Source organism: Bufo bufo, chromosome 6, assembly GCF_905171765.1.
Source record: "Bufo bufo chromosome 6, aBufBuf1.1, whole genome shotgun sequence".
NCBI classification, from domain to species: Eukaryota; Metazoa; Chordata; class Amphibia; order Anura; family Bufonidae; genus Bufo; species Bufo bufo.
The window spans coordinates 12972498-13000001 of NC_053394.1; the positions used below are offsets into that span (position 1 = coordinate 12972498).

General features: G+C 42.1%; 1 protein-coding gene across 1 annotated transcript in view; it reads right to left on the minus strand.

Moving 5' to 3' along the window:
* The window catches only part of RBM20 (RNA binding motif protein 20), a 248595-nt gene that overhangs the window by 67834 nt on the left and 153257 nt on the right, over positions 1-27504 (minus strand). The window contains exon 2 of the mRNA XM_040437466.1: positions 13403-14327. Coding sequence (XP_040293400.1) covers positions 13403-14327 — 925 coding nt within the window. The remainder of the gene's footprint in view (positions 1-13402; positions 14328-27504) is intronic.

Here is a 27504-nt window from a genome sequence, read left to right on the forward strand (position 1 = left end):
TGTACCTTTCTAACAGTTCAGAGAATAAAAATTCTATTAGTTTCTATTAGTCCTACTTTAAAGGGGTTATCCCATGACTAATGTAAAAAATTTAAATCAGACATCATATAGCATATGACAATCTCTTACTAATAAAGCTAGAACCATATAGACCTATATCGCTCTTAAATACGGACTATAAGATTTTCGCCAAGATTCTGGCTAGTCGCTTGAAGAGGGTTATAGCCGGTCTGGTACACTTTGACCAGACGGGCTTTATTCCGGGCCGACAAATACAGACGAGTATATATAGGGTCTATTTGAATTTGTCTGTTGGGGGCAGTGTGGACCACTCCGTCCTGTCATTAGACACCGCTAAGGCGTTTGACAGGATGGAGTGGCCTTTTTTATGGGCTACAATGTCTCATTTTGGCCTTGGGAAACCTTTTCTGGAAATGACTCAAATGTTATATGAACAGCCGGTTGCATATATGAATATCAATGGTATTAGTACTTCTCCTGTTATGATGCGGAGAGGGATGAGACAGGTCCCCTGTCTCCCCTCCTCTTCGCCCTTTTTATAGAACCGCTGGCTTGTCGGATCCGCTTAGATAATTGTATAGATGGCTTTGGGGTCAAGGGAGTGAGCGATAAAATAAGTCTATACGCAGACGATGTGATTCTGTTTCTGGACCAGGGTTGGAAAATCCTCCCGTATGTTATTGAGGTAATAGAATATTACAGTAAATTGTCAGGCTATATGATTAACTGGACAAAGTCATCGCTCCTCCCGCTGAACCGGAAAGCTGTAGATGTAGGGAGCCGAGTCCGTGTTTTGGCTCCTAACGATACCTTAGATTACTTGGGGGTCAAGATTGGGGTTCCTATAAGTAGGTTCTATGAGCTCAATCTTGCCCCAGTCTTGGAGAAAGTTAGGACCAAGGTCGGTGCTTGGCGCAATCTGATATTGGCACAGACAGATCGAATCGCACTGATCAGGATGATTATTTTGCCTATGGTTCTGTTCCCGATGTGTGCTTCTCCTATTTGGATTGATGATATCTTCTTTCATAGATTGGAGACCATAATTAATGACCTAATTTGGGGTAGGAAGAGGGTGCGTATAAAGCAGAGATATCTATGGTTATCGGAGAAAGATGGTGGGTTGTCACTACCTTTTTTTCAAGGTTATTTTTTTTGTGCACAGATTCAGCGATGTTGTAATTGGAAGGAGAGTTTACTTTCACGGTATTTGAGTAAAGTCATTAATAAGCCAACAGAGAATATTTTTGCATGTTTGGAAACGGGGTTCATGGGAACGAGGAAGCCCTTGCTGATCCCTTTCTCAATACAGAGGGTGTGGAATAGGCTGAAGGAGCTTCTTAAAGCCCCTGGCCCGTTCTCTTTCACCCCTCTGTGGGGGAATGGGGGGTTGGAGGAATTTTCCAAAATTACTGATTTTGGTTATTGGACACGTAATGGCATCAATAAGGTGTCTCACTTATTTTATTTAGGTCGTTTTAAATCACTCTCGGAATTTGGATTAACTGATACTACACCATTAGATTTATTTATGTATGCACGTTTGAAACATATATTTGAAGCCTCTAGGAATAGGGGCTGTATTTTTCCACGAGAGAATATATTTTTTGATTATTGTGACGCTCAGAAGGATGAGAGGGTGAAACTATCTAGATTATATGCTAAACTTCGCATGGCACTGGCAACTGTAACACCTTTTAAAAGCCCAAGTAAGTGGGAGCAAGAGTTGAATTGCCCTCCTTTACAGTGGCCCACTATCTATAGGAATATGAGAAAGGCGACAGTTTCCAGTGCTCATAGATTGATTCAATTTAAGATCCTTCATAGACTGTACTACACGCCCAAAATCCTAGGGAAATTTCCTCAAAATAGGGATCGGGACTGTTGCTGCCCTAAATGTGGATATATGAATGCAAACTATGTTCATATGCTTTGGAGCTGCAGCAAAATAAGAAAATTTTGGGATGAGGTTTTCTCTGCCCTACAAAAGGAATCCTCAATGAACTACAACCCGGGGATTTTGATAGTGATCTTTGGAGACTATGGTTCAGAAATGGAAGTTCCCCCCCAGGTTAGACGGATCTGGATGAGAGGATTGATGGTAGCAAAAGCTATATTGGTCAGGTACTGGGGCTCTGTCTCCCAGCCCTCGTCAAGGGAGTGGGGGTTATATTTTCACCAAATTAAAATATATGAGGATATTGAAAGGAAGCGGAGAGTTGCACGCAGAGCCACGTAGAAATAATTAATATATTTGTTGTATGCCGTATTTGATTGTACTGAGGGGAACGACAGCCTGGGGGGGGGAGGAGGGTTATAAGGATGTTTACCATTTCTATAATATATACACGGTTGTGATGGATATGTGATATATTACTATATTATATGTATTAATGTGACTGATAATGGTTTATGTACTAATTTTATTTTTGAAAATAAATAAATAAATAATAAAAAAATAAAGCTAGAACCAGCCCTGTAACTCACATGGATCTAGAGATCTCCCCAGTCATTGCTCGGCTAGATTTATATCAAGCTGAAAGCTCAAGGGGAGTGTATTTTCTGTTGCAGCTAAGGGGGCGCGTCTCAGCTCTCCCTATCACAGCTCAGGAGGCGTGTCTCAGCTCTCCCTATCACAGCTCAGGAGGCGTGTCTCAGCTCTCCCTATCACAGGTCAGGAGGCGTGTCTCAGCTCTCCCTATCACAGCTCAGGAGGCATGTCTCAGCTCTCCCTATCACAGCTCAGGAGGCATGTCTCAGCTCTCCCTATCACAGCTCAGGAGGCGTGTCTCAGCTCTCCCTATCACAGCTCAGGAGGCGTGTCTCAGCTCTCCCTATCACAGCTCAGGAGGCGTGTCTCAGCTCTCCATATCACAACTCTGGAGGCAGTTGAAGGATGAAACTGAGCATGTGCAGCCATATCAGTGAGTAGGACAAAGAAATAAAAAAAATAAAAAAACAATAGGTGGCGCTATAAAGATACATTTTATTAAATAACTTATTGAATTTTTAATTACATGCAATTACAAAAATATTCAGATCCAGTGAAAACTGTACATTATTTTTTGTAGGACAACCCCTTAAAGTGAGTTGTCCAGGATTAGAAAAACATGGCTTCTTTCTTTCAAAAACAGCAGCAGACCTGTCCACAGGTTGTGCATTATATTAGGGTTAGGGTTTCTATTCACTTCAGTGTAATTAAGCTGCAAGGCCAGACACAACCCATGGAGAGATGCCGTGCTGTTTCTAGAAAAAAGTAATTTTCAGTAATTTAATCCTGAACAACCCTTTTAGGCCAGAGAGGAGGGTAGGGGTGTGAATAATGAGCAGCAGCACTCGTATGCAGTCCGTCCTGTCTGTACCTCATTTCTCCTCATGGACTCCATTCCTACAGAGATTCAGCTGAAGATCTTATCAACCGTATTCAGGATCATAATCCCTGACAAGCAGAGCAAAGAGGAGGAGGGGGAGGATGAGGCAGCTCTTTAGCTCTGGGTTGTGCCACTGCATAGCATCTGTCATAGGCAGGAAAATGTTTTTTTGTATACCTTTCCGGGCTTCTTAGCTATGGTTTCCGGCTTCAGCGCGGTGACGCCAGGTGAGACGCACTGCCGGGCCATGCCCCCCATGACAAGCTGCATAGCCACACCCCCAGTGACGCGACAGTGCCCTTAGCAACAGGTTGCACTGCTCTTTCTCCCCACAGTGGGCGTGTGCTGGAGGAGACTAGCAGTGCGATTGCTCAGCTGATCATGGATCTATCAGGTTCTAATTCTGGGATTCAGTGCTCTACTTAAACCCCTTTCTGGCCTTATACCGGTGCCAGTGATAGTCTGTGACTCCCCAGCTATGCTCCCGTTTCCAGTTCTGTCTATGCATTTGGATTGCTTATATTATTGACCTCAGATGGCTTTTGACCACTCTCTGCCTTGTGTGGTTTTGTCTCTGTATTTCATCTGTCTTGCACCTTAGTAAAGTAGGGAATGTCGACCAGTTGCAGACTTTCCGCCTAGGGCTTGCATTGCAAGTAGGCAGGGAAAGTGGGCGGGGTTCCAGTTAGGTCTCACACTCCGTGTCTTTCCTACTGACGACCATAACAAGTATACTCCATGTGCATGTCATAATTTTATTTGACATGGTTATATAAGTGACACCAGATATGATGTAACCGGCCCATTTGGTGTAGACCTGCTATTCTAATCCAACACCTAATACAACTTTAGTGACTTCCTAAAGTCCCAATAATATAGTCTGATATATGGTCCATTTTATGTTTTAGGTGGAAGTCGTGTTGTGTTTAGAAGGCTATTCAAGCATAAAAATGTGCCCTGATCATTTATTTGTTGATGGACATTGGTGTACATGGTTTTATGTTTTATAAAACTGTGAAATATTTATATTGTAAATAATGGCCAGAGGGTAGAGAGAGGCGCTCATAGGGTGAGTATGTTTTCATAGGGTGAGAAGTTTTTTAGGTATGCTCACCTATTTAGGTTGCACCTAATTGGGTGCAACCACAGTGAAGGTTTTATGTAGATGGTTCACAGTTGGCGCAGCCCAGATATGTCCAAATCCCTTGGGTGGGAGCCACCCCACCACTCGGGTCAGACAGTAGAAACGAAAAGAAAGGACGCTTGACTTTCTCGGTCGAACGTATGGACAGTAGGAGGCGCACTATCACAACTAGGTAATTTGCAATTTTCAGGTTTATTGGTAGACAACGCGTTTCGGGGTACTTCTGACCCCTTTATCAAGTCAGAGGTTTTTTGATTGTTAATAAAAACCTTGTGTAAGCGGTGCGGGCGGCACGGCTGGCATATCAGCAACACGAGGAGAACGCCGACACACCGGCAAATTACCTAGTTGTGATAGTGCGCCTCCTACTGTCCATACGTTCGACCGAGAAAGTCAAGCGTCCTTTCTTTTCGTTTCTACTATATTAATATTGTGTCAGTTTGATAACTTTATTTTTTTTCCATTGGTATCAAATTCATAAATGTTTTCAAAAATATTGTATGGGTGCATGTCAATTAGGAACACATAATGTACTTTGTAACAACCACAATCTTCCACTTGTAAATCTGGTCAATGTGAAATTTGACATCTCCAAACTGAATAGTGTCAGACTTAGGCCTCATGCACACGACTGTATGTATTTTGCGGTCTGCAAAAAAACGGATCCGTAAAAAATAAGGATGACGTCCGTGTGCATTCCGTGTTTTGCGGAACGGAACAGCCGGCCCCTAATAGAACAGTACTATCCTTGTCCGTAATGCGGACAATAATAGGACATGTTCTATACTTTTGCGGAACGGAAATACGGACATACAGAAACGGAATGCACACGGAGTAACTTCCGTTTTTTTTGCAGACCCATTGAAATGAATGGTTCTGTATACGGGACGGACGCGGAAAGAGAATACGTTCATGTGCATGAGGCCTTAAATGTGCAAAAAATGTCAACCAGTTGATTCATTAGGTAACGTATGTCTACACGAATATCTGAGATACGTCTCGTGTATTTCAAAGATTTTGCTGCAGATTTGCCATGGATTTCATGCTATGCAATGCAAAAAATGAAGGGGGAGATTCATCAAACTAGTGAAAAGTAGAACTGGCTTAGTTGTCCGTAGCAACCAGATTCCACCTTTAATGTTTCACAGCTCCTTTGGAAAATGAAAGGTAGAATCTGATTGGTTGCTATAGGCAACTAGGCCAGTTCTACTTTACACCAGTTGTCACGCTGTTGTAAATTGTCACGCTGTGGATTTTAAAAAAAAAATTAATAAAAAAATGTTGAAATAGAATAATTACAGAAATCCTCCAGGCTCACCTGCTGGCTGCTAGCCCGGTTAATTTCCCAAGGTACCAAGTATCATTTGCTGGAATTTGTGGGAAGCAAGCCAAGTTTATAAAATGACATGGACCCTTGTGATCCTAGAGAGGCATCCCGATTACAGGAGAACTAATGAAGCATGCCTCAGATGTGCCAACGTGGGGTTAGACCAGGGTCAGACTGACATTGGTCGCTTCATATAACAGTTGCTCCTGAATGTCAACACCCCTGGATTATAACACCGATACTCCAAGGTCTGACATATCTTGCTGGCCGAGCGCTGGGAAATGATTATGTGTAGAACTGGGCGCCCGATATCACAAGTGCACAAGTCGGTGCAGGAATTATAATGCTTAAAGGGGACGTGAAACACTCTTTCTCTGATCAGTTTTCTCTTGTATAGGTTTCTTTTCATTATTATGGAAACAGCAATATATTATCTGTGCTGCCCGCAGCAGCTCTAGAGACTCGCTTTACTGTTCGCTTTGCCTCCTCGACATAAGGAACCTAAATCAGAAAAGCGCTCATTTGGGGGGATTTAACAAACCCCCTGGTCTAGAATAGTGGCACCAAAAAGTTGTGTTTTATATAAATATTAGTGACTTTTTGTCTGTTTACACACACAGTTGAACTTTTCCTAATAAATTTAGTGAATCTTACACCAGCATATTTTTCATTAGGACCAGCGTATGAAAAGCCAGTCAGTAAATTCCCCTATTAAGGGTCCATTCACACGTCCGTTTTTTCTTTCCTGAACTGTTCCGTTTTTTGCGGAACACATCTGGACCCATTCATTTTCAATGGGTCCTGGAAAAAATCGGACAGCACAATGTGTGCTGTCCGTTTTTCCGTTGTTCCGTTCCGCATGTCCATTTAAATATAAAACATGTCCTATTCTTTTCCGCAAAATTCGGATCCTGGTACAATACAAAGTCAATGGATCCGCAAAAAACGGAAGACATTCGGATGTCATTACGTATGTCATCCGTTTTATGCAGATTCCGTTCCTGGAAATTACATTTTAATTTTGATTTTTTGATTTTTTTTCCAAAGAAATCCAAACAACTTTATTTGCTTATTGAAATTTATACATGTTTCCGTTTTTTGCGGATCCGCAAAAAACGGATGACATACGGAAACATTTTCAGGAACAATGGATCCGCAAAAAACGGACCGAAAATCGGGATATAGAAAAATACTGACGTGTGAATGTAGCCTAACTGTTATGGGGTGAGTGTTGTGGGCATGGTCTGTGCCATACGAACGTGTAGGCGTATGAGGGCGTTAGGCCAAGTTATTGCTGACATAGCCAGAAGCTTAGCGGCCAGTGCGAAAGCTGCAAGATTTCAAACCGGTTTTTAATTTAAAATAGGGCACAATAAAGACACCACAAAATCTTACACACGTTTAACGTAAAAAGTAAATTTTTTGATGACAATAAGTCTTTTTTTTTCCATTTCAGGACATGTTCAGACAGGTGTCTTTTGTTTTCTTTATATTGATAACGGGAGTGGTATGGTTAGGAGCCAGGTTATCTAAACTAATATATTCAATGTCGTCTCTTTGGTTTAGTTTTTCAATAACTTTTTTGGATCTAGTTCCATCTACATTTATATTTAAAATAAAACAGATCCTGACGGATACAGGATAATGAATATTTGTATCAGTTCTTAGAATCGCATTGATACCAATCAACATTTCCTTTTTAGTTTTGATCAAACATCAAAAACAGACCCTGGAAATCCAAACTTTAATGTGAACGTGGCATTACCCCTACAGGACCATTCTCAGAATTACTAACCGTCCGAACAGAGACCCAGCGCTTGGTCTCAGTGGACACGGAGATGACATGAGATGTATCGCTGACAGACATGACAGCTCTAAAAACACGCTCTCCCGTCAGATATAACGGTGTCACCCGACACTGGGTAAAACATCACATGGTTTACTAAAAGTAGGTTATATGCAAGGCTCAGGGGCAACAGATGTAGCAATTTTGATAAAATTCAAGAAAGCGTATCAAATATATATATTTTTTTTAAAGGGAACAGAGAACGTGTGTGGTTGATCTAGGTATTTTTGGGCTTTCTTCACACAACCTTTCTTGTGACTTTTTTTCATTGAAAATAATGCATATAAAAACACCAGCCTTGTATTTAAATGACAGGTTTTTTTTCTGGCATTTTCACAATATTTTTATAGCATTGTGGCAAAATGGAGTGTTTTAGTGCCTGCATTTATCATGTGTTTTTAATGCCTTTATCACATTTAAAAAAACTTGTGATTCAAAGATCATATATTACACATGCATTTTTTTAAGTAAGATATAAAAAAAACAATAGGGGTCTATGGGGAGAAAAGCTCCAGAGTGTGTTTCAGAATTCCTTGCAGAGTCCAGTAAACATCTGGTTGCGGCATTTCTTGACATAAAAAAAACAAAAACCGCTGAGAGGAACACCACAACGTGTGCGTGTCTTACACTAAAATAGCTGATACAATTTCACAATATCCACTGATCAAAAAGTTAAAAAAATATGCAATTATGGATTTAGATTGATCTCTCTGTTATATGTTCCTGTTTTTGTATTTTTCATGTAAGGGTGGGTTCGCACTAGCGTTATGCCATTCCGTTAAAGGTTCAGTATATAACAGAATGGCCAGACGGAATGCAAAACGGAAGCCTTTAAGAGGCATTCCGTTTTGCTCCGTCCTAATAGAAGTCTGTGGGCAAGCATAACGGATCCGTCTGGTTTCCGTTATGCAGGACGGAAAGAAAAATCCTGTCGACAGGAAACCAGACGGATCCGTTATTCTTGCCCACAGGCGGAGCAGCACGGAGCAAAACGGCATGCCTCTTAAAGGCTTCCGTTTTGCATTCCGTCTGGCCATTTAGTTATATACTGAACCTATAACGGAATGGCATAACGCTAGTGCGAATCCACCCTTACAGATGTGTTAAAAGTTACCTTGTTTCCCAGTTTCCCACAATGAATCAGATTATTCATGAAATAAACCCTACAGCACATTTCAGTCCACCTCTTATCTCCCTGCACAAGCATTCTTTGGGGAGAATTTATCGTGAGAGAAAAAGTCTCCATTGAAGAAATTTGTGCACAAAAATGGAGTGAGTGGTGTAAAGTGCAAAATGTCGCAGAATATTTGTGCAAATAAGCTCAAAAACTTGCAAAGCCCTACTTTGCAACTTTTTGAAACCAGAATTCTGGAGTAGAGGGCTTAACCTCTTAGGGCTCATGCACACAAAAGTATTTTCTTTCCGGGTTTTTTGCAGACATTATGCGGAACTATTCATTTCAGTGGGTCTGCAAAAAACGGAAGTTACTCCATGTGCATTCCATTTCCGTATGTCCGTATTTCCGTTCTGCAAAAAAATAGAACATGTCCTATTATTGTCCGCATTACAGACAAGGATAGTACTGTTCTATTAGGGGCCACAAAAAATACAGAAGGCACACGGATGTCGTCTGTATTTTTTGCGGATCCTTTTTTTGCGGACAGCAAAATGCATACGGTCGTGTGCATGAGCCCTTAAAGGGGTGCCCCACATAGTACAATGTCCTTTTAGTGCCCCCATATAGTACAATGTCCTTTTAGTGCCCCCATATAGTAGAATGTCCTGTTAGTGCCCCATATAGTAAAATGTCCTGTTAGTGCCCCATATAGTAAAATGTCCTTTTAGTGCCCCCATATAGTACAATGTCCTTTTAGTGCCCCCATATAGTAGAATGTCCTGTTAGTGCCCCCATATAGTAGAATGTCCTGTTAGTGCCCCCATATAGTAAAATGTCCTTTTAGTGCCCCCATATAGTACAATGTCCTTTTAGTGCCCCCATATAGTAGAATGTCCTGTTAGTGCCCCCATATAGTAGAATGTCCTGTTAGTGCCCCATATAGTAAAATGTCCTGTTAGTGCCCCATATAGTAAAATGTCCTTTTAGTGCCCCCATATAGTACAATGTCCTTTTAGTGCCCCCATATAGTAGAATGTCCTGTTAGTGCCCCCATATAGTAGAATGTCCTGTTAATGCCCCCACATAGTAGAATGTCCTGTTAGTGCCCCATATAGTAAAATGTCCTGTTAGTGCCCCATATAGTAAAATGTCCTGTTAGTGCCCCATATAGTAAAATGTCCTGTTAGTGCCCCACATAGTAAAATGTCCTGTTAGTGCCCCACATAGTATTGGCGCTGGCTCCCCGCTCCTTTTCTCCCAGGCCTCAGGTGCGTTCCCAGGATGTAAACTGCAGTTTTGATACCGAGAACAGGTAAGTATGCTTTCCTTCAGGCCTCATGCATACGGCCGTTGCCCAGCCGTGGCCGTATTGCGGCCCGCATACAGCGGGTCCGCAATACACGGGCACTGGCCGTGTGCACCCCGCGCATCACAAATGCTGACCCATTCACTTGAATGGGTCCGCAATCCGGGAGATGCGGTGCGGAACGGAAGCACGAATCAGAAGCCCACAGAAGCCCTACGGAGTGCTTCCGTGGTGTTTCTGTCCGTGCCTCCGCACCGCCAAAAAATAGAACATGTTCTGTTTTTTTACGGTGCGGGCGGATCAAGGACCCATTCAAGTTAAATGGGTCTCAATCCATCCCGGCCACCGCACGGATGTTGCCCATGCATTGGGGTCCGCAAATTGCGGTCCCCATTGCACGGAACAACGGCCGTGTGCATGAGGCCTCACAGGTCTGCCCCACCCCTTCTCCCACCTTTAGGCCTCTTGCACACGAACGATACGGATTAAATCCGGATGCGTTCAGGGTGCGTTCAGGAAAACTCTCAACATTTCGCAAGCAATTTCAGTCCGTTTTGTCTGTGATTGCGTTCAGTGGTTCAGTTTTTTTTTGCGCGGGTGAAATGCGCATTGATGCGTTTTTCACACTCATGATATAAAACTGAATGTTTACAAACCACATCTCTTAGCAACCATCAGTGAAAAACGCATCGCATCCGCACTTGCTTGCGGATGCGATGCGTTTTTCACGCAGCCCCATTCACTTCTATGGGGCCAGTGGTGCGTGAAAAACACCGAATATAGAACATGCTGCGATTTTTCACGTAATGCAGAACTGATATGTGAAAAACAACGCTCATGTGCACAGACCCATTGAAATGTATGGGTCCGAATTCAATGCATCACGCATTGCACCAGCGCTGAAAACTCGCTCGTGTGAAAGGGGCCTTAGACTTCTTTCACATAAGCACGTTTTCTGTCTGGACTGATGCATGTTGTGAACAGATAGCATAGAAAGGAATGGAGTGTGCGTGACCAATGGAAGGCATCTGGAAGCAATGTGTTTCTCACTGACGGTTGCCAGGAGATGCTGAGTGTTAGGCCTCTTGCACACGAACGTTGTGCATCCGTTCCGTGCATTGGGGACCGCCATTCAACTTGAATGGGTCCGTGATCCGTCCGCACCGCAAAAAAATAGAACAAGTTCTATTTTTTGGCGGTGCGGAGGCACGGACAGAAACACTACGGAGTGCTTCCGTGGGGTTCCGATCCATGCTTCCATTCCGCATCTCCGTCATTGTGGACCCATTCAAGCGAATGGGTCCGCATCCGTGATGCGTAGTGCACACGGGCCGTTGCCCATGTATCGCGGACCTGCCATATGCGGGCCGCAATACGGCCACGGGCACACAACGTTCGTGTGCAAGAGGCCTTATTCTTCCGTTTTTCTTTAGGAGTGTGAAAAACGCTTTATAAACTGTATCTATGCTGAAAAAACATTGGTTCTTCCCCGAACAGACCCTGGGTCATTCCGTATTGCTTGTGTGAAATAAGACATTTTCGTTTTCTCCTCCCTGCATTCCAAGACCCATAACTTTTTGTACTTTTCTGTTTACCCAGCCTTAGGCCTCATGCACACGACTGTAGCAGGTCCATGCCCGTAACCCATTGACTTGAATAGGTCCGCAATCTGGAAGCTACAGTGCGGTGCAGAATGGGGGCACAGAGTGGAAGCACATGGAAGCACTACGGAGTGCTTCCATGGGTTTTCTGTCTGTGCCTTCGCACCGCAAAAAAGTAGTCGGATGCAGATCGCGGCGGCGAGCATGCGATCAGTGCCCATGCATTGCAGACCTCAATTTGCGGTCTGCAGCACGGGCAGGGCCGGCACATAGTTGTGTGCATGAGTCCTTATAAGGGCTTATTTTTTGTGGGAAAAGCTGTATTTTTTAATAGCACCAGTTAATTCACTTTATCTGGTATTGAAAAACAGGGGAAAAAAAATTTGTCGGATGAAATAAAAAAATGTAAAAAAATTTCCATCATGATTTTACAGGTTTTGTTTTTATGAGTGAGATGACAAGCATTTTCTGTGGGTCAGTACAATTACAGCTACACCAATTTATATAGTTTTTATTATGTTTTACTACTTAAAAAATAAAAAGCTTTAAAAAAAATTTCTTTGTATTGCCAGATCTGGACACCCATAACTTTTTTATATTTCTGTTTTTTTTTTTGTGGGATGAGCTGTTTTTATTGGTACTTTTTGACCATTTTGTATTAAAGTTTTTGGGAGAGACAAAGTGATCAAAACAATTGCTGTTTTGTTACAGCATTCACCACCAATATTTTTATATTTTAATACACATTTTTGGATACGGCAATACAAATTATGCTTACTTTTTTATAGCTTATTTTTATATGTAAAATTAGGAAAAGGAGGAGATGTTACTTTTTTTTTATATATATTTTTGTTTATTTTTTACAATATAAATCTTTTTTACTGCAATTTTTTGTCCCCTTAGGGTAATAAACAATCTTGAACAATCTTCTGACCACTTGTGCCAGAGACTGCAATAGAACACTAGTGTAGTCTACGGGATTCTGACAGGCTGCCTGTGAAGCCGTGCCTCAGACTCGGCTCACTGCCTCACGCCCCACGCACATACTGTTACATCAAGGGGACGCCAAGTTAAAAAGATCCCTCCTTTTGGTATTTTGTTGCAGAAATTTCATTTCTTTGAATAGGTTTGTTTTGGCGGCACGCGCATGGATTTCTTCAAGCCTCATTCAGGTGAATGGAACTGATTTTCAGTCCTAGAAAATGTCCACAACAAAATCTTCCGCGTGTGAAGGCGCCCCAAGTCCAGGTCGCTGCTCTCCACACCGAACAGCTGCTTCTGTACAAAGTGTCTGTGGCGGCTGCAGGACTTTACTGAAGATAAAATCTCATCCACAGAAGAAAGAATAACTTCCCCCAATCAGTGTATGTTTTTCTAGACAATCTTAAAAAAAGGAAACCTGATCATTACAAGTCCAGTCTTCCACTGATCTTAAGTAGCGTGAAAAAAAGAAAATAACTTATTTTTTGCAACCAGAATTAAAAACGCAGCACATAGTAATTTTTCAATCCGTGAAGACAAAACAATGTTACAAATATAAATTGACACAAAAATGTGCCGATTGCAAAACCTGTGGAAATGAACGGGACTTGCTGATGGATATTTTGCTTTACAATGCATTACATATGCTAAACATGGATCAATATCTATTATTTCATATGTTGCTTACCTTTATGGTGAAGATCTTTTTGTCACACACTATACATGTGTGTGGTAGGTGCACAGGCGTTATACCATGTAAGTCATTCAGTTCATGTGGCTTTAGGTTCTTCAGAGACGAAACACATGTGTTGATTTTTCCATTGTTATGTCGGTGGAAAGCTGGAGAATTTGAGGGGCTAAATTTGGAATCAGGAGTTGGCTCTTCTGGGTTGTACAGGTCACTTCTGGCCTCATAATGCTGGTTGTGTGATGGCCACTGGCGAGAAGATTCCCACTGGTTGTTTGATGGCAAGGCTTGACCCCCCTGACTGACATCTTTTTTATTGCTCATGGAGTGATGCGGCCCATGGTTATCAAAATACTGATTTTTAAATCCAGATTGGTTATTATGTTTAGAAGGGTAACAAGCATCCGATGCCTCTTCTGACCCACAAGCGAAGCCATGATAAGAAGACTGATCCATCTCAGAAGTGATTGCTTGAGGCCCAAGGTGGAATCCATCAGGCCTGTTTCCACCCGTGGCTTTTCCAAAAGGCTGCATAGAGTTTTGGTTTGGATTCTGCGAGTGCTTTGGTGGCATAACTGGATTTTGAGCAGAGAACGGCAATCCGGGTGAAGGAAATCTGGCATTGTGAATGGTGGAGCCTAGAGAAGCCATTCCAGCTGGTACATGTGCACCCATCATGGCAGCATTTCTCAGTGGATTAAACAGTGGCTGTGACATAGCCACCTTGGAGAGGACTTGGTTCAGGACTGTAGCAGCTGTGTTGTTGGTCACTGCACTGTGCGCCAATTTTAGCCTTTGCAGGGTGAGCTGAGCCTGCAGCTGAGCGAGCTGTAGACTGGCGGGGGACGGCAGGAGGGGGTTTGCTGCTCCACTGCCTAGTGGGCCGTTGACAGGAAAATGATTCGTCTCCAGAAATTGGGATACACTGGAAAATAAAATGTGTAAATATACAGTTCAATAATATTCTGTTACAGAATTAAACATTTTTTAAATTTTAAATTTTTTTAATTCAGAAAACCGTGAAATAAATATATATATATACTGTATATTTTTTAATGTGGTTGTAAAAATGTTGTCCTCTGCTGGCAAACTAAAGAGTGAAGAAGTTTTGCACCAGTAGATGGATATTTATGCGGTTCGTCTGATCGAAGTTGACTAATTTTAGCAGCCGAAACGCCTCGTTGTCTCCCCGTTCTATTGCGGTCACCACCAGCCAGAATGACATTTTCTATGTCAAGTACCAATGGCTTCTGTATTTCGATCGCTCCTTTCACTGCTTGGTTTCACAACTGTTTTTAACTCAATGTATTAAGGGGTGTGAACAGTTTGTTTAGGATTCTGTGGTGCTAAAGTATCAAGACTCTGGGATTAAGTGAGTAATGCTGGTGAGGGAGGCGATGAGACGATTAAATTAGAAAAACAAGCTGCACCTGCGCTCATAGAAAGCCACACTGTAACTTTCTGAAATCTTATCTTACCACTTATTGTAGAAAATGCAAACTAAGGCTATGATACAAGGATAGAGACGTACCAGACATACATGACCATAGGGACAAAGAGCTCACATGCAATTTGTTGACACCGGGGGCTTTAATGTGACTTAAAAGAGTGATCATTTTCACCATCATGACGGCCATGCAAAGTCAGTGTGTAACTATGTAACTATCTGTAACAGCTGGAAAAGAAGCCGAGACTCCGAAGGATGACGGCTTATAAAACAAAAGCAACACAAGCTAATACATTTGTATCACTGCTGAGTTCTGATGAACTTTAAAAATGCATAAACGTATAGACAAACTCTCCTGAGATACTGGGGTGTGTATCCGGACCGTCTACGCACCATTGTAGGGACAAGCTTTCCTTATACCGGCTCTCTGAAATAATGTTATAATGGTAAGGATCTGAAATTGGAGCAGGACGGCCACAGATGCAAGACAGAGGATGTTGTAAATAAAAAAGGAAACATGTACTGTAATTGGGGCGAAATGTACCTTAACCCCATAATGACCGCAGATACGGGTTTCCACGGCAGTCATTAATGGTCTTTATTCTTAGAGAGTCGGCTTTCTACAGTTGCATAGAAGAAGAAATACGCAGATATTCCAGGGCTCGGTTCTCACGTGAGAGCTGGGCCATTTAACCCTTTAGATGCCACAGTCAATAGCGATCACAGCATCTAAGGGGTTTAGAGGGAGGGAACTCCCTCGGTCTCCTATCAGCACCCTGCAAATAAGAATGCGGGATGCTGATATCATTGCATGGAAGCCTAAAGCCTAGTGGAGGCCCAAGGCCTGCCTGCAATGTAAATGGTAAAAAATAATAATAATAAATAAGTTAAAAAATATACCTTTTAAAAAAAAAATTCAATGGGAAAAAAACACAAAAATAAATATTTGGTAATGACGCGTCCAAAATGACGTTCTCTACACAACTATAATGTAATTATCCATAACTATTCTAGAATTACTTTTTTTTTATTTTTGCTTATTCACCACCTAAAAAAAAAAACTAAAAAGTGTTATGTACTTCAAAATGATGCCAATGCAAAGTACATGTCATCCAGCAAAAATCAAGGTGTCCCCCCCCCCCCCCACACCGCTCTGTAGAAATAAAACTAAAAAAAGTTATGGGTCTTGGGATGCGGCATTGCAAAAACATTTTCTTTTTATTAAAAAAAGGGTTATAATTGCACCAAAGTAGTAAAACATACTAAAAAAATATGTATTTGGCATTGCTGTAATCGTACTGACCCAGAGAATATAGTCATCATGTTATTTATGCGGAAAAATGATCACCTCAAAATGTATCACATAAAAACTCTGACAGTATTGCTGCATTTTCCCATCGCCATAGAAATAGTTAACAAAAGGTAATCAGTAAGTTATGTGAACCCGAAAGTGGTGCCATTAAAAACTACCACTTTTCCCGCCAAAAACAAGCCCTCATAAGGATACATAGAAAAAGTTATAGCTCTTGGAACGCGACAATGAAAAAAAGGGGAAAAAAGTGTTTGCTCACTAAGATCCAAAATGCATACGGGGGTAGGGGTTAAAGAGGACCCCCCACCTCTCCTGACATGTCTTTTGCAGTAACTACCTGCATTCCCCATGTGATAACAATTCTGTGACATCTAATGCTGTGCCATTCATTAATTGTTCCTGCTAGAAGTTATGAATGAATTACTAGTCTGCAATGAAGATCCAGATGAGGGATGTGTCTCTGCACAGCCTGACATTATCAAATCAGTGCTGCCAGTGTCAGACTGTGCAGGGACACACCCCAACTGGTAACACCCATTGGGACCTTCATTGCAAATTGCCAGCAATTAAAGGGGTTCTCCAGGATTTAAGAAAATGAAAATACTTAAATATTACTTTATTATAAATATATTCCCAAATACCTTTTATTAGTTATAATGGCACATGTTGTCTGGGGAGCAATCATCAGGCGAAATAAAATGGCCGCCGTCCTATCAGTACACACAAAACCTGTCCTAATCACACAGGAGGACTAGTTACCGCAGAACACAGAGCTAAAAAGCTGCCTCATCCTCCTCTCTGCCTGCCAGGGATAATGATCCTGAATGCGGCTGATAAGATCTTCAGCTAAATCTCTGTGTGAATGGAGTCCATGAGGAGACATGAAGTACAGAGAGGACGGACAGGACAGACTGTGGTAATGGAGGCTGCATACAAGTGCTGCTCATTATCCACATTCCCACCTCTGTACTTCATGTCTCCTCAAGATCTCCATTCCTAAAGATATTCAGCTGAAGATCTTATCAGCTGAATTCTGGATCATAATCCCTGACAAGCAGAGCAGAGAGGAGGATGAGGCAGCTCTATAGCTCAGTGCTCTCAAAGAACTTGTCCTCCTGTGTGATTAGGACAGGTTTTGTGCGCACTATTAGGACGGCGGCCATTTTGCTTCCCCTGATTATTGCTCCCCAGACAAAACAAGCCATTATAGCTAATGAAAGGTATTTGGGAATATATTTATAATAAAGTAATATTTACGTATTTGAATTTGTCTTATTCCATGAGAACTCCTTTAATTCATAACTTCTAGCAGGAATAATAAAGTCATAAGAATAGATGCTCTACAATAGTTATTACATGGGCAATACAAGTAGTTCATGTTAAAGGGGTTGTCTCATCATGGATAATGGGGGAACATCGCAATGTGGGCATATCGCCCCGCAAGTGAAGGAGGGTGCACTGCGCATGCACAGCCGCCCTCCATTCATTTTCTGTGAGGCCAGCGAAAATACCCGAACGCTGGCTCAGCTATTTCCGTCCGCTCCACAGAAATAAATGGGAGCGGGGGCTGCGCATGCGCGGTACGCTCCCATACACTTCTGTGGGGAGCCGGCTTGGTGTTGGCCAGACCGGAGTCCTCCAGCCACCACCTTGCGGGGCTGTGTTCTCTATACAGGTGCGGGTCCCACCGCCGGCGATATACCCCCATTGTCTATGATGAGACAACCCCTTTAATGAATACAGATACACCGTTATAAAGGTGCCAGATTTTACACTGACTGAACAGTCAATTGTGATCCGAACAAGAGCTTTACATTTACATTGAGATATATAGATGTCATTGCGCCTGGAAAATGTCTTGATTTGTGCCAGAATTTGTGGTGCACGCTCGCTGCGCCAAATATCTCAAGTGTATGCGACACACTTTTCTTTTATTTACGACATGCTAGGCACAAGGGTTTTTTAGACAACTTTTACGCCAAATTTTTGCCTAGTCCTGTTTTGCACCTTGTTTTGTCGTAGTCTAAGGCCTCATGCACACGACCGTTTTTCGGGTCCGCATCCGAGCCGCAGTTTTTTCAGCTCAGGTGCGGACCCATTCCCTTCAATGGGGCCGCAAAAGATGCGGATAGCACTCCGTGTGCTGTCCGCATCCGTTGCTCCGTTCCGAGGCCCCGCAAAAAAAATATAGCATGTCCTATTCTTGTCCATTTTGCGGACAATAGGCACGTCTACAATGGGCCTTCCGTTTTTTGCAGATCCGCGGTTTGCGGACTGCAAAAAACAGAACGGTCGTGTGCATGAGGCCTTAGGAGGATACTTATCAAACTGGGGCAAAGGAAAACTGTCTTAGTTGCCCATAGCAACCATTCAGACTCTACCTTTCATTTTTCAGAGCTCCTTAGGAAAATGAAAGGATTAATCGGATTGCTTTCTATGGGCAAGTCCGTTTTCCATTGCACCAGTTTTGATAAATTTCACAAGTTTTTACCACATATTTTGCCAAAAACGATACTAGCTCCAAAAAGGTCATAAAGTGGTGTAAAATTCGGATAGTATAAAGCCCTATGGAGCATTGTGGCACATCTGCCCTTCACGACATCACAGATTTAAATACATTTAACAACCCAAATACATACTGGACTGGTCATAAATCTGGCATCAATTAAAAACATTGCAAGCACAATATTCTGGCGCAGAGTAAACCGATCTCAGTATCCTGTATCTGCTCCCTCCATTATCTCCAGGTTTTACAGAGACGGGATGTGAATGCAAAATGAGCTAAAAAGTCACCGCAACAGCAGAGAAACAAAACCATCAAACTAAGACATATTTATGCCATGTAAAAAAATAATATTATCAAATGTGATTTTTTAAAAGTATCTTATAAATCTATATGAATGAATTCACATTCCCTGAATAAATCCCTTCTCCCAGTCTTCTCTAGTCGGCTGCCACAATGAAAAAATAATAATATTCCGGCAGTACTTGAGAGAAGCATGAACGTGCCCCCCCCATCTTAATGCAGGTCCTGAGCGTTCATCCAGAGCCATTACACACATATCTGGGCCACTGCTTGGTATCTGTGCAGCTCAGACATAGTGTTCATAGGTCCGCTCGTGTCCAGGAGAGGCGCTCCGCAGAGCATTACACAGGCAGGGTCTACTATAGAGATCACTCTGTTTTTACCAGTTTTCCTTCAAAATACTGCAAAATTCTGGAGGAAAGGCCTTCAGAGGGCACACAAGCTGTTCACGGCCATCATGAGAAATATTTGCAGACATTAAATGATAAGTGCTGTAATGTACATGGCGTTTACCTCTCCACTTATTCATACATTATACTCCTAGTTCTCATTGTAATAGATGTATAATAAAAAAGTGTAATATAAAAAGAAGCCATACACGGCATACCACAGAGTTCTCGGCCTGCTAGTACTGTGTTCCAGCATTACTCTGACCTGGGCTGTAACACATGGCCATAGTTTGCAATGTGTGGAACATGTCTACAGTGCATTTCTGCAATTCTCCATGGCTGATCCCTGCTGCACACAAGGCTGGGCTCACATCACGTTTTATGCCTCCCTTTGACGTATATGTTAGAAAAAAAAAGATCCAAAAAAACGCAGCACAACGTGTTCTTGTATCCTGCAGAGTCCACTAAGAAAACGTATACGTTAAACAGATGGGAGAAACGCAGTGTGAACCCAGCCTTAGACTAGTTTATCAATGCCAGTACAGTAAGATCCCAGCAGTAGCAGGAAAGCTGACAGACTCACCCCGGTGAGATTCCGTAACACGGACCGCACATTGCCGGCACTAATAGAATATGCCTATTCTTGTACGCAATTACCTGACGAGAATAGGACATGTTTTATTTTTTTCGAGAACGGAATTCCGGACCCGGAAGTGCGGGTCTGCAATTCCGTATCCGGGCAGCACATCGTGCTGCCCCATAGAAATGAATGGGTCCGCAATTCTGTTCCGCAAAATCAGTTCTGTTTACTTGAATGGGGTTTTTTTGGCAGCAAGAAGACAGATCTCCAAACACCCCATTCAGATGAATGGAGCTCATGTGAAGGCGCGCTTACAGGGGTGCTTCATTATTAGAAGTGGATTCACACATTTTCTGAGATTTGCAGATGCGGTGAACCTATATATTTTTTCAGTTTTCTTTTTTAGATCCAACACCACCGACCTCAATTATATATAAAAACAACAACCATGGCAGAACTGATGACTGAGGCACTTGTGAATCAGTCCCATAGCAATTAATGCGATCTGTTGACTGATCTGTCATGGCTGTGACGGTCTTAGAATTGTGGGCATTGCACGGACAGGACTCGGCGATCGTATGATCTCGTGTGTCGATTGTATACACACAGATTCAGGTTACAGAAAGCCGTAGATTATAAATGTTACACCTACAAAACCTACAGTGAGGATCAGGCCTTTTGCACACAAACGTATTTTCTTTCCGTGTCCGTTCCATTTTTTTTTTTTGCGGAACCATTCATTTCAATGGGTCAGCAAAAAAAAAACGGAAGTTACTCCGTGTGCATTCCGTTTCCATATGTCCGTATTTCCATTCCGCAAAAAAATACAACATGTCCTATTATTGTCCGCATTACGGGCAAGGATAGGACTGTTCTATCAGGGGCCAGCTGTTCCGTTCCGCAAAATACGGAATGCACACGAACGTCACCCATATTTTTTGCAGACATACGGTCGGGTGCATGAGGCCTTAGGCTGTGCTTACTATAGCAATACAAACCTACCACAGCAAAATACTAGAAAGCCGTAGTATAGAGTCACATCATGTACATGTCGGACATCTGTTAAAATAATACAATAAACAATACCAAGATTCCCACAGTCAAAAGAAGAAGAAGAAGACGACAGCATATATATGGCTCTAAGTATCCAAAAGTTTATAACAATAGCTTACTGTTAGCATGAACGCCGATATGTATGACACTAAGGGGGGATTTATCAAACTGGTGTAAAGGAAAACGGCCCATAGTAAAACGGATGACATCCGTATGCCATCAGTTTTTTTTGCAGATCCATTGTAACAATGCCTAAAACGGACAAGAATAGGATATTTTTTTTGCAGGGCTACGGAACGGACATACTGATGCGGACAGCACACGCACACGCATTTTTTGCGGACCCATTAAAATGAATGGGTCCCCATCCTATCCGCAAAAAAAAATGGAATGGACACGGAAACAAGCAACGTTCGTGTGCATGTAGCCTTATACTAATTGTGTGACATACACTTGTTTTTACTACTGATACACTTAGGGCTCATGCACACGAACGTATTTTCTTTTAGCTTCCGTTCCGTGTTTTTTTTTGTGGACTGTATGCGGAACCATTCACTTCAATGGGTCCACAAAAACAACGGAAGGTACTTCGTGTGCATTCCGTTTCCCTATTTCCGTATTTCTGTTCCACAAAAAAGTAGTGCATGTCCTATTATTGTCCACAAATCACGGTCTGAGGCCCCATTCAAGTCAATGGGTCCGCAAAAAATACGGAACACACACGGAACACATCCGTATGTCATCCATATTTCATCCGTATTTTGCGGATCCATACTGTAGAAATCCTATGCCCAGCCCATATTGCTCATGTGTTTGGTGATTCATAAGTTCCTGTTTCCGTTTCCTATCCGCAAAAAACGGATCAAATGCTGGACACATACGGATATGTTTTGTGCAATAACAGAACGGAAGAGGACTTAAATCAAAGAAAAAAAAAAACAGATGCGGAACAACAGATCCGTGAAAAACGGACCGCAAAACAACAACGGTCATGTGCATAAGCCCTTACTGTGTATGTCCCCCTCTGTCCTATGCATCAAGGATTATCAAATGCTAGTTTTCACTTCGTACCAACACGATATCCAGGAATGATTGAATAGCCTGTCATTACATAACATTAAAGGGGTATTCCAGAAGTCCTCTGATCGGTGGGGGTCTCACACCACACACCTCCACCAATCAGCTGTTCAGAAGTAGCACCAGCCCTGGATGCCGGTGGCGGTATTACACGGCTCTGTCCATTGTGCGGTGGTCAGAACTGGTTACTGCAGCACTGTTCCCATTCACTTCAGTGGGAGCAGTGCTGCAGTAACCAGCTCCGTCCTCTATACAATGGATGGAACTGTGCATTTCTAGTGCTGACTCACAGCCCGAGCTCCTGCAGAACAGCTGATTGGCGGGGGAGCGGATCATCAATAGTAAAACCCTGGAATAACCCTTTAAAGGAGCACTAAACCTGTGTCTTACATAGAAGACATAAAATGGTAAATGTTCTTGGTTCTGAAGATATGTGACATTAAGTAGTAATCTTGGGGGGCAGGGAGGCTTCTGGACTTTCTGTCACTTATATCCCTACACGGAAAGGAAATTATTTTCAACTGCAAAGCAAATGGAGAAAAACAAAACCACAGGAAAAGTGTCCTTTTAAGAGTAATTATAATTACCAACTTCACACAAGAGTGTTCTAATTTGGAAGTGACTGGGAATAGAAGATTTAGGCCTCGTTCACACAGTGAATCACAGATGTGTGCTGTTCATGGAGGACCCTTTGTTCACACATCATTGGAGAAATCACGGAGACATGCAATACTTTTGTCCATCATACAGACCAAACACACCGATCAAAGTCTATGGGTCTGTGAAAAAACACTGGATGGCATCAGTCTTCTGTCAGTGGTTTTTCACGGACCATTTGTAGGAGATGCTCTGGGAAATAATTTTCTGCTGAGCCGCTTCCATAGAATACACATGACACCCGGAGGGCAAAAAATGGACGCACGGACCAAACACAGATACCTGACAGGTGAAACACAGAGGGATTTTCCACATACGTCAAATAGACACAGAAGTGTGAACAAGGCCTTAGTATCGGTCTCTGTTCACACCACGTGTCTGAGCGACGTCTTGAGCGTGTGCTTGGTTAGGGGGGAAAAATGGGCAAATGTGTCCTGTGATGCACTCCTAGGTTTCTATGGACCGAACGTATGGCTGTTGTGGCGCACATCTGCACGAGTTGGCTGCGTACTGTTTCATAGAAATGTGTATTCTTACATACAGAAGTTAGCAATTTTGTTATTGCCCTCATTGCCTTTCTCTTTAGTATTTTATATTCCAAGATAAAGTCAAACATCACTAGTAATAGGAAACAAATAGGAACAAATATCAAGAACCGGTGTAGCTTCAATGACCAGATTGCTTTATAATTATAATGTCCTCTGAAGTTGTCCTGTCTGTGACTTGTCATTCAGTTTCAACAAAATAAATAAAATAAACTATTCTTCTAATTTACTAACACAGCTATGCACAGGTGAAACTCGAAAAATTAGAATATCGTGCAAAACTTCATTTATTTCAGTAATTCAACTTAAAATTAGAATATCGTGAAAAGGTTGAATATTCTCGGCTCAAAGTGTCGCCCTCCAGTCGGCTAATTAATCCATACCCCCTGAGCAAAGAGGACCTGAGATTGTGACTTTGGGGTTTTATAAGCTGTAAACCATAATCATCCAAATTATAACAGATAAAGGCTTGAAGTATCTCACTTTGCCTGTAATGAGTCTCATCTGTCAGTTTCACCTTTTAAGTTGCATTACTGAAATAAATGAACTTCTGCACGATATTCAAATTTTCCAGGTTTTACCTGTATATAAAATTACTGTAGAACATTGGCGGACCCTGATAAGATGCCATTAGCGTGTACTATTTCCGCATTTCCAGCATGTTTTTGGCTGAATTTATTTTGTTGTGCCTGAGTATTTCAGAAAAGAAAAGATACAACTGCAGACATCTAAAAAAAGACCAAAACATTTCCTTGAACTTTACTGAACTGTTCCCAGCATGCAGGTAACACCAAGCATCTGGACCTGAGGTGGACACGGCCCCATTCGGGGTGACTGTCAGATTGTATTAGGGCACTTTCACACTAGCGTTAAAGTTTTCCGGTATTGAGTTCCGTCCTAGGGGCTCAATACTGGAAAAGAACTGATCAGTTTTATCCTAATGCATTCTGAATGGAGAGCGATCCGTTCAGGATGTCTTCAGTTCAGTCACTCTTACGGTATTTGGCCGGAGAAGATACAGCAGCTGCGGTATTTTCTCCGGCCAAAATTCCAGAACACTTGCTGGATTTTCATTGAAATGTATTAATGCCAGATCCGGTACCAAGTGTTCATGAAATTGCTGCATTGATGGATCCGGTTTTCTGGTCTGCGCATGTGCAGACCTTTAAAAATGTAAAAAATAAATAAATACCGAATACGTTTTTCCGGATGACACTGGAGAGACGGATCCGGTATTTAAAATGCATTTGTCAGACAGATCCGGAAACAAATGATATCCGTTTGCATACGGCAGTTCCGGCAATGGACCCTGAAAGTCCCCTAACTTATATGGCTGCAATAACTTTTTGACATAATGTTTGCTACAAACGTGAAACATTGAACAAATTGCCCCATGTGGAAAAATATACCTAATTTAACGTCCTGATCACCAGAAGACTTTCTTCTATTTACAGTATCATTCTAAGAGCCATTAGAATATCTTTTTATATTATTTTCTATTTGCAGACATGTGCATCGTTTACAGCGTTACATTTAATTACCGAATGGTCTTACAAACCTTTTATAAATTTTCCATGCAGAATAATGTGAGCATTTTCAAAGACTAAAAGACTGTGCTGGGCCCTGACCAGTCTGTATAGATGTAACACCCTGTGAGAGGGTCGTCGGGCACGTGGCCCCTGCGTTGTATGACACGGACTCATTGCCTGCATTGCACTGATATCGCTGATGTATACATGAGGCAGGGGCTAGTAAAGTGGGCATGTTTCTGATAGGAAGGGCATTGCCATCAATGCAGACCTAAGCACTGAGGGTCTATAGGGAGAAATCTATCTACAGCAACACTTGCAATAATGTAATAAATCCGCACATTGCTCTTCCACAGAAGAATGTATACAGATGTCATCTGATACACAGAATTACAGATCCATTCATTCTCATGATGTATGACTTCACTCCTAGTCCTGGCGAGAGAATTCCTCGTCTTCCCAAGTAATTATAGAAAATGACTCTTATAGCAAACACTCTTTTCTATAGGGTAGAAGGAGAGGCTCTGGATTCTTATAACATACATAAGTTATTTTTCTCCTGTCCTTAGTGACCTTGGTACCGGCGAGTAGATGCCGCCCAACCTTTAAGGCTTCCCAAATTTTTATGAGGCATGTAAGGTCAGGTAGATCACCCGACTGAACCAAAAATAATTGACACCGAGCAATAAAAGGCAGAAAAGATGACCTCAGTAAGTATTAGACGACGCTCCTACCTTACTCCATCGGCAAGCAGCCCCCCAGAGCGGTGCAGAGGGGCGCGGTGGGAAGCTCTTTCCTATGGTACGACTTACACTCTTCTCCATACAGATCACTCGCCCTACGCCAGCTGTATACTCGCCCCCTGTATTTACAATCCTGCTTCGCATCAGACCGCACAGCGTTTAATGAAGCAGCGTGCAGGAGGGCAGGAGGGGACGTCACATGCTCGGCAGGATTGTTAGCATTACACACCGCGATATCATTTGATGCGTATGCCATATGTTCGCCGTCCCCTCCTGCTCAAGCTACTGACAGCCCAACTCTCAGGCCTTCCAACCCGTGAAGAATGATGCCCAGGCATGCCGGCTTCTCTCGTTATAATTGGATGTGTTAAATTCACAGCCAGCAAAGTAGCTGCAGCAGCATTCGCCTCTTTCCATGTTGTGTTCCTCTATTTATAAAGGCCAGCGCGCACATAACAGTCCTCTAAATACAAACAAAGAGAAGCTGGCACTAACCCCACGGAGAAGCTGGGCAGAGCGCGCATGTGCCCACGACACAACTGAGAACATGGATATCGGGGTCAGCTGGCGTGCACAAAACCTCCGGACTTTTTCCAGTTTTCTAGAGTGTAAACACGTTTGTCGCCATGTTTGTGAAGCCTCTGACTATAAAAGACTTAGGAAACATGAACCGGTTCATATCCATCTATCTCCTAAAAACTTACTGATTTGTATAATGTCCCTGTCATTTTTATATTTTATTTTTATTTATCATCATTATTATTTTTATTCACATTTTTTTATTCATCATTATCTTTATTTACGTTATTTACCTAACGGGAGCTTTTGTGTTCAACATCCTTGACGGGGGAGGGTTGGTGTCCATTCCATTATGGGGTTTAGTTGTGGTTACTTTTGATAATATATTTTGCTTTGCGTCTCTTTTTTCCATCCATTACCTTTATTATATTACTCTTTTGAGTGTGTACTATTTGATGGTTTGAATAACATGGACCTTTTGTGTTATTATAATACAATAAATATATCTACATTGAAACAGTGGCCGAGTGGATGCACTGAAGCCTCTTTGATAATATGATCGCGTTGTCAAGCGTCAGCTTCAATTTGCGTTCCAGCCTGAGTCCGGTCTCTGAGCGCTTTTCCTTTTCCTTGCGCTCCAGACCGGGTACGGTCATGTGATACTTGGGTATCACGTGATCGAGCGCTTCCCCCTTTGATCAATTCCCTGACATGCGTAGTCTGTAATGAGAGACGCCAGGGACATACTGATTTTTCCATGCTGGTTAATACAAACCCTCCTTCCTCATTGGTTAATTTTGTTTTTATTTTTTGCACTTGGCACTTCACATGTGGTTTTAATTATTTAATCATGATATATTTAATGATGGAATATAATATATACACTTTATATTTGTTTCACTATATATGAATTGGGCACAGTGTGATGTAATGATTATGAATTTTACTTTACATGTATTATTATGTGCACATTATTTATTTTCATTTGTTAATTATTTTTAATAATCAATTATCATGTGGGCATGTATTTATATCTGTATGGAGCACCATTATACTGTTGTCACTGCTTGAGAAAGGTCCCATTGAGAGAACTGAAACGTTGCTGCTATTTGGTGAATAAACGCACACATTTTTTTGGAAGTGCCGTGGAGTTCATTTTATCTGTTATATGGTTGGTGGATCGCTGGCACTCCTTTATACTTACCTCCTGCTGTGCTGCCTGCAAACTTGGTTTTCTATCTATCATTATATATTTTTTTATTCTGTTCTTCCTCTTCATAAATACCAGTATACGATACCTACTAGTGGCATTGTAGAAAAAGACACAGTTCCATCAGATTCAAATTGTAATCCTATCGTGTTGATCCAGAGGGAGACAAAAATCCGTATGAGGTGGATGACAATTATCCCTTATTGGGGGAAATTCCTTACCAGCCTCACTTCTG